An 8,525-nucleotide genomic window follows, 5' to 3' on the forward strand; every position below is an offset into this window, starting at 1 on the left:
GAAAGCATAAGCAAATACTATGGGAGACCCACTCCCCAATAATGGGACTTATGTTTGTAATATGCTGTACTGCATGGCTCTTGTAAGGGGCATTGCAAGTTGCTTCATCCTAATTTTTGGCAGCTTTTGCTGGGAAAGCATAAGTAAATACTATGGGAGACCCACTCCCCAATAATGGGACTTATGTTTGTAATATGCTGTACTGCATTGCTCTTGTAAGGGGCATTGCAAGTTGCTCCGTCCTAATTTTTGGCAGCTTTTGCTTGCAAGGCATAAGCAAATACTATGGGACACCCACTCCCCAATAATGGGACTTATGTTTGTAATATGCTGTACTGCATGTGACGCACCCTCTGGGCCATGTGTACACGTGTGTGGGATACCCGGTGCCGGGTCTCTGGGGTCTGTAGTCTCCGTGGCAGTGACCCGGTCCCGTGGCTCAGGCTGGTCAAACCAGTGGCAATCTTTCTTAGGTTTTGAGGTTAATTGTCCGACTGAGCCACCCGTGTATTGCGGTCAGGGAGTACCACCGCTGCGAGGCAGACCGCTGAGGCTGGTGTTGTGTGCGCAGCATAAAATGGGATAACTCCCCTCGGGAGGAGTATAGCCTCAGGGCAGTGAATGTGGATGATGGGGGTGATGGTGCACGAGCGCAGCAGGAATGACTCAGAGTCTTTGCAGTGCAGTTCAGGGTCTTTACTGATGATTATAAGGTAGACCCTACCGGGAGTACTGGCTAGCATAAGAGGCCTCGTCAGTCTGTGAGCAAGCAGGAGTTCCCCTGACCATGTGGAGTTGTAGGCCTCCCCGTCTGTCTGCACTCTTCCTGGCTACCTAGCTGTAAGCGAATAGAAGTAGCCCACGTCCCTGAGTGTACCGTGTAGTGCTCACCCGTATGGCTGGTGACTTGGGGCCTTCTGTTAGCCTCCGCTCCACGACGGCGGTGCTGGTCCCTTGCTTGTGACAGAGCCTCCGGGCTTCTATGGCCAGAGGACCTGAAATCCCCTGCCGGCTGGTTTCTGCTGCTGGATATATAAGTCCTCACAGCTTCGGACTCCTGTGTCCGGTTCCTATTTTCTTCTGCCAGGGCTAACTCTGCTCAGCTTCCAGCCCCTCGTCTTTAGCTCCTAGCTCCTACAGAGCTCCTTGCTGTTACTTTCCCTTGCTCTCACTCTGACTCTGACTGTTCTCTGTTCTCTGACTCACTCAACCCCACCCCAGATCCAGTTTATAAGGGCAGAATTCTCCCCTCCCAGGACTGAGGCAGGAGGATGTTGCATGTTTAAGGGATCCTGACCAGGAAACCTCCCACTTGCTCTCCGACGTAATCTCTATTACTGTGGTGACCAGACCCCTGGAATGCCACACATGGCTCTTGTAAGGGGCATTGCAGTACCTCATAATTTTTGGAAAGCCTTCCATTCACTGCTTAGGCCAACAGTGCACAGGAGACCCAGTTGCTATAAATGGAAAAAAAGGTTTAGTTAACGCCCTCTGACCTCCATGTCATTTCCAAGGGGCATTGGAGTGCCTCGAAATTTTTGGTAGGCATTGCACTCACTGTATGCCCTATAACTGTGTAGCTGAACCGCTCCTTTTGTTACAGAAACATATCCTACAAGACATATCTGGTTTACTGGCCTGATATTGATGTGAATGGTCCCTGTTCCTCCTGCTCTTTCTCCTTTGCCACTACCTCATCCATCATTTATCACCTGAAGCTTTGTTTTAACAGGAGTCATAGAACTTGGATAGTAGCAGGAAAACATCCAGCAATCCTCGGAGAAGGTAGGATATGCACCAAAACGCTGACCTCCTCAGGCCTAGCCGCTACTACATACATGCGCTTGCATTACAACAAAACAAAGCAAATGCTAACTTCTATCATCCTCATCATGCTCCTCAACTTGGCACTCTCAACTCCCCTGATGGAGAAGCCAGGGCCACTGGAGGAGTCTGATAGTCCGGTGGGCTCGGCCAATGCTGCCCTAAAGCAGGCCAGGCTAAGAAAAGTGTGGGAAAGGTTACCGGTACAAATAGGGGTGGCTGGGGACCGAGTATGGACACCCGGCCACCCCCTGGAGGCTGGGGAGCAAGCGGGGACACCCGGCCACCAGGCGGCTGGGGACTGAGTATGGATACCAGGCCGCCGACACAGCCATGGCGTGGTGGCCAGATTCCGCCTCCACATGCCTAAAAGGCCCAATTTAAAGTGCAAGCAAGCAAGCAGTATGGTATTGCAGCCTGGGGGTGGGTGGGTGGCAGGCTGCATACTTGCGCTTGCATTGCAAGGAATGGGAGAGGTACAATTGAACACTGCCCTGGGACAAGGACTTGAATGGGGATAGTTGCAAGTCTGCAACGACAGGTGCAAGGTGGGAGGCATCTTCGCATGTACATTGAACAGGGGTTTGGCATGCACACACTACAGCGGAATAGGCTCTCCTTCCCACTAAATGCACTGGGGAGGGCACAGGTAATGTTTTGTTATACGCGCTTAATCTTATGTATAAGGCACACCAGGACAAATAGGGGCGGCTGGGGACTGAGTATGGATGCCTCGCTGCCGAAGCAGCCATGAGGTAGTGGCCAGCTTTGGCCTCCTCTAAACTAAAAGGCCCCATTTCAAGTGCAAGCTAGCAGTATGGAATTGCAGTCTGGGGGTGGGTGGGTGGCAGGCTGCACACTTACACTTGCATTAAAAGAAAACATAGCAGATGCTAACTTCTGTCATCATCATCATGCTCCTCACCTTGGCACTCTCAACTCCACCGATGGAGAAGTCAGTGCCCACCGGAGGAATCTGGTTCTCTGGTGGGCTCGTCCAATGCTGCCTAAAGCAGGCCGGGCTAAGAAAAGTGTGTGGGGGGATGTTCCAAGGAGAAATGGGGGCGGCTGGGGACCGTTTATGGACACCCGACTGCCCCCAGGCGGCTGGGGACCGTGTGGACACTCGGCCGCGGGGTGGCTGGGGACCGAGTATGGACACACGGCCACCCCCTGGAGGCTGGGGAGCAAGCGAGGACACCCGGCCGCCGGGCAGCTGGGGACTGAGTATGGATTCCAGGCCGCCAACACAGCCATGACGTGGTGGCCAGATTCCGCCTCCACATGCCTAAAAGGCCCAATTTCAAGTTCAAGCAAGCAAGCAGTATGGTATTGCAGCCTGGGGGTGGGTGGGTGGCAGGCTGCATACTTGCGCTTGTATAGCAAGGAATGGGGGAGGTACAATTGAACACTGCCCTGGGACTAGAACTTGCATGGGGATAGTTGCAAGTCTGCATCTTCTGATGCGGCAAGGATCACTTATGATGGGCACACTTTTAGACCGTGACCTGGGAGTCAGAGATGCTTCCAGGGGTCTTCCCCATGCTGTTCCCATGTCTTTTCAGCACTTTATGCATGTGTCACACAGCAAGGTTGTAAAATGTTAAAATGACATTTCCCGGTGAATGCATTTGTCATAGTTGAAAGCAATACAAAAGTGCAAAAACGCATAAAAAATGCTACTTGTGAACATAGCCGAAGGTGTGGAGGAGTATTTTTGTTTTTGGTCATTTATTTTAACTTATACACAAGTCTTTTCCCTGGAAAGGATGTTCCTTAACATATTTCACAGGAAAAAAGTTTCACTTTCCTTTTATTGTGAGCCTGTAAAAGTGACTTAATACCTCTGACCACGTTGTTGACAGCAGTGACCTGGGGGTCAGAATTGCTTCCTGGAGCGATCCCCATGCTGTCCCCATGTTATTTGAGCACTGTCACTATCGTTTTGGGCACTTGCTAGGCTTTTAAAAGACTGCCGGGGGTGCCACCGCAAAAATGCTCGAGTCTCCCATAGACTAACATTGGGCTCGTTGCTCGGGTCGAGCACCCGAGTATCACGGCGAGCTCGGCCCGAGATTCGAGCACCCGAGCATTTTAGTGCTCGCTCAACACTAGTCAAGATCCTCCCAACTTTTGACTTACTCTATATAACATCTGGAAGATAACACACAATAATACAGCTTTTAAGAGTACACCTGGCATTGAGATTGTGTTGGTTCATGCATGGTATCTATATCATAAATATTGTATTCTATGTTATTAATGAACTAGAAGGCTCTCACCATTGCCATGGTCCATATTCATAAATATCCTAAGTACTCCTCTTTCTCCAAACTCTTCAGCATTATTGACAAGAGCTTCTTTTACTGTTTCATATCCGGCTAGGACCACCATTTTTTTTGTGCCCATCTGGATACTAAATACTGATCCATATTTCTTAGTGAACTTTAACACAAAATTAAAATACATCATGATAAAGTATAAGGTACCAGGGACTAATCCTAGTACAGTCAAGACCAAATTGTTGGAATGAGAACAGTTATTTCTGTCTCCATGATATCATATGTATGAAGTATGATTAAGTATTGAAAATTCATCTGCATGTTTCAGGATTTTACATCTATGTGCAATTTGTGGAAGTTCTTTCTTCTAGGAACTGCTGCTGATTACCTGAATAGAAGAGCTACAGCTCTGTTGCCTTTTATTTTTTCTATATACAGTGCAGACCAAAAGTTTGGACACACCTTCTCATTTAAAGATTTTTCTGTATTTTCATGACTATGAAAATTGTACATTCACACTGAAGGCATCAAAACTATGAATTAGCACATGAGGAATTATATACTTAACAAAAAAGTGTGAAACAACTGAAAATATGTCTTATATTCTAGGTTCTTCAAAGTAGCCACCTTTTGCTTTGATGATGCTTTGCACACTCTTGGCATTCTCTTGATGAGCTTCAAGAGGTAGTCACCAGAAATGGTCTTCCAGCAATCTTGAAGGAGTTCCCAGAGATGCTTAGCACTTGTTGGCCCTTTTGCCTTCACTCTGCGGTCCAGCTCACCCCAAACCATCTTGATTGGGTTCAGGACTGGTGACTGTGGAGGCCAGGTCATCTGGCGTAGCACCCCATCACTCTCCCTCTTGGTCAAATAGCCCTTAAACAGCCTGGAGGTGTGTTTGGGGTCATTGAAAAATAAATGATGGCCCAACCAAACGCAAACCGGATGGAATATCATGCCGCTGCAAGATGCTGTGGTAGCCATGCTGGTTCAGTATGCCTTCAATTTTGAATAAATCCCCAACAGTCTCACCAGTAAAGCACCCCCACACCATCACACCTCCTCTTCCATGCTTCATGGTGGGAACCAGGCATGTAGAGTCCATCCGTTCACCTTTTCTGCGTCGCACAAAGACACGGTGGTTGGAAACAAAGATCTAAAATTTGGACTCATCAGACCAAAGCACAGATTTCCACTCGTCTAATGTCCATTCCTTGTGTTCTTTAGCCCAAACTTGTCTCTTCTGCTTGTTGCCTGTCCTTAGCAGTGGTTTCCTAGAAGCTATTTTATCATGAAGGCCTGCTGCACAAAGTCTCCTCTTAACAATTGTTGAAGAGATGTGTCCGCTGCTAGAACTCTGTGTGGCATTGACCTGGTCTCTAATCTGACCTGCTATTAACCTGCGATTTCTGAGGCTGGTGACTCGGATAAACTTATCCTCAGTAGCAGAGGGGACTCTTGGACTTCCTTTCCTGGGGCGGTCCTCATGTGAGCAAGTTACTTTGTAGCGCTTGATGGTTTTTGCAATATTTTCAGTTGTTTCACACTTTTTTGTTAAGTATATAATTCCACATGTGTTAATTCATAGTTTTGATGCCTTCAGTGTGAATGTCTAATTTTCATAGTCATGAAAATACAGAAAAATCTTTAAATGAGAAGTTATGTCCAAACTTTTGGTCTGTACTGTACTTTTCGATGTGGCGCTGCTGCTCAGTCTATTGAAGTTAAGGCAGATGAACTGCAGTTCCAGTTGCAGCCACATGGATAATGGTTTGTCTGGGTTTGGTACTGAAGGAGATACAGAGCCCCAAAAGAAGGGGTATCCATAGTCCGATTTATACATGAACAGATTTATCAAGACTTACCATTATGCATTCTCCATGGGCTCTAATGTTCTCAGTGTTCATCATGCAGCCATTTTTTTCATTTTCCACCAACACTTTCTACCATTTTCCCCCAGGTGGCTGCTCCCAGAACAAACCATATATTATCCTATATTCTAACTTGAGTAGGCAGGTATTTTTGACATACTGCACATATATGGTGATAGACTTAACATCAAGCATATGGACTCTGTGTATCCACCCTTTACTCCTTTGAAACAGGGATTCATGTTTCTTAGAGAGAATCTATCATTAGAAAATGACATATTGTTTAAATTTGTTTTTTTGTTCATTTTTTTTTAATATATCACAATCTGTCAATCTGTATTAACAAATAAAAAATAGCAATCTTGCAATATTCACAATCGCCACGGTGACTTTTTTAAAGTCTAACTTCCTATTGTTTCAGGAAACAACACATGTACAGTACATAGCTACAATGGTCAGATTCTGACCCTATCTTTTTTCGTAAAGTGTTCAATGAGCCTGTGCAAAGCTATTCTGAAGGGAGAGGGAGCAGGGTTAGCTGCAACATCGTCTGTTGTGATTGGTAAATCCTGTGTTATCAGCTGTGTCATTGTAATCTAACATCTGATAATAATGAGATTGCTGAAAACTGTTACTGAAAGGACAAGAAGAATGAGTTTAAAAAGTCCCAGTGGCCAGTGGGAAAGTTTCAAGATTATTAATATTGTTTTTTTTTAACAAAGATTGTGACATGATATTGTGTCATTGCCACCTTTTTAAAAAAAAAATAGTGGTAACATAAAAAACAAATTTTAAAAATAGCTAATTTTCTGATGATAACTTCCTTTCTGTTTATATAGCTTCTCTCTGACATGAAACGTTAAGACTTCTGATCAGCAAAATTCCCCTGGCCCTTACAAGAAGTCAATACTATTAAAGGCCAGTGACATTTGGAAATTTTCCATTGCGGCCCATGGGCTAAAAGTAATGTGAAAGGGTTAATAATCATATTCCTTGATGGTTAAGATAGGAAAGAGATTTACAGAGTGATCCCTTGTGGTCTAGGGCAGCAAAGGAGTTAATAGGCTCTTTCTCAGCTCCTGGCACTCAGCACTACCAGTGTAAGGAGTGTAAGAAGCAAGGTCTGTCTACTCTCTGACTAGAACTTTGCAACAGCTTAGCAGCAGGTGGTAGAAAATACTGCATAGGAGAAGAACTGCACTAGATTGGCAGCTCAAGTCAATCTCTTCTCTGATGTTGATCAGGGCAGAGATTAGATGGACCTTTCCTTCTGTACGACGTAGCCCTACTAAGTGTATGGAGCCGAGCAACCAAAAATTGCAGACGCCACTGTCAATAAGGGGCGCACTCCAAGATAAACTACTTTCCTTGCTTCATAGACAGTGGACCTTTGGCTACCAGTGGCAATTCCAGGCGTAGGACCATTCACTAAGCACCCATTGATATAAAGCTCTACAAATCCTTTTTAACCATTTATAAGTCAAACATATTCTTGTAACTTATAGTCATATCTCGAGAGCGACGATCTCAGGATTTTGAATTTCTACTTTAGTGATTCACCTTGTTTGAGATATTCTTACCTCTAGATAAGTTTGATGAGGTTTCTTCTAAACTATAAGATGTAAGTTCCCAATGAGCGGCCAACACCTGGGTCCAGGAGGAAAATTTGTGTTATGATTTTTCTTCCAACTTGTTAAGACATTCAGTATGTATAAAAGAGTGAACAACAGCACCAAATAAGTAGATAAAGAGAACCCCAAATCCATAGCTGTGTCTGGAGCAGGTGACAGTGCGGAAATCTGGCAGCTGAGGAGCAAGGCTAATTGTTTTGTCTAACCCTTGGTCTCCACCTTTGTTCCAGTAACACTGTGGGCACAGACTGCCAAAAATATTTGTAATAAACAGTAACTGGAGAGGGTTTAAAGGGAGAATTTCCCTTTTGTTTAACGATAAGGGTAATGGAAAGAATAGACCATGCAACTGTAGACCATGCAGCTGCTATAGGGCCATACTACAGATGGAAACCTTGACCAGGCTAATCTTTTCTCCTTAAAGGGCACCTGTAACCTGAAAAAAAAACCTTATTAACCTGTAAATATGGGTATAATCTTCAGGTTAATAGGGTTAATAACCTACCTGGCCCTGCCATCTACACTGTCTGGAAGAAATTACTTTATTCCATATGGCAGCATTCTGGTTTTAGTCACGCAGATGTCAAGGGTTCAGGCACGGCTCTGTGTATAGCGAGCGGAGGCTGTAACCACACCCCCTGCTTTGAGTGACAGCAGATCAGCATTAAGGCCAGCTGTCTGTCAGTGCCGGAGTGTGGTTACAACCACCGCTTTCTATACACAGATCCGTGCCTGAACCCACACTGGCGACACCCATATGACTGCAACCGAAGTGCTGCCACATATGGATCTTAATAGTGTTTTTTTCCGGTGACAAGTTCCCTTTAATAATCTGCTTCAAGAGTGGCAAAAGTCAAACCCATCAGTCATAGACACCAAAGTCTGGTACCATTATGGGTGTAGACCTTCGCAGT

General features: G+C 45.5%; 1 protein-coding gene across 4 annotated transcripts in view; it reads right to left on the reverse strand.

Moving 5' to 3' along the window:
- The window catches only part of LOC141258847 (cytochrome P450 2K1-like), a 40,128-nt gene extending 32,306 nt beyond the window's left edge, over positions 1-7,822 (reverse strand). Inside the window, exons 1-2 of one of the 4 annotated variants that reach the window (XM_073674023.1) lie at positions 7,561-7,816; positions 4,110-4,272 (exon numbers count right to left, since the gene is read on the reverse strand). In XM_073674023.1, coding sequence (XP_073530124.1) covers positions 4,110-4,236 — 127 coding nt within the window. In that variant the 5' untranslated portion in view covers positions 4,237-4,272; positions 7,561-7,816. Of the gene's footprint in view, positions 1-4,109; positions 4,273-7,560 lie in introns of all 4 variants that reach the window. The other 3 variants (XM_073674022.1, XM_073674025.1, XM_073674024.1) reach the window with 3 other exon arrangements.
- Between the last annotated feature and the right edge of the window lie 703 nt (positions 7,823-8,525).

Source organism: Phyllobates terribilis, unplaced genomic scaffold (assembly GCF_046119375.1).
Source record: "Phyllobates terribilis strain yellow unplaced genomic scaffold, ASM4611937v1 Scaffold_3__8_contigs__length_932513732, whole genome shotgun sequence".
Lineage (NCBI taxonomy): Eukaryota > Metazoa > Chordata > Amphibia > Anura > Dendrobatidae > Phyllobates > Phyllobates terribilis.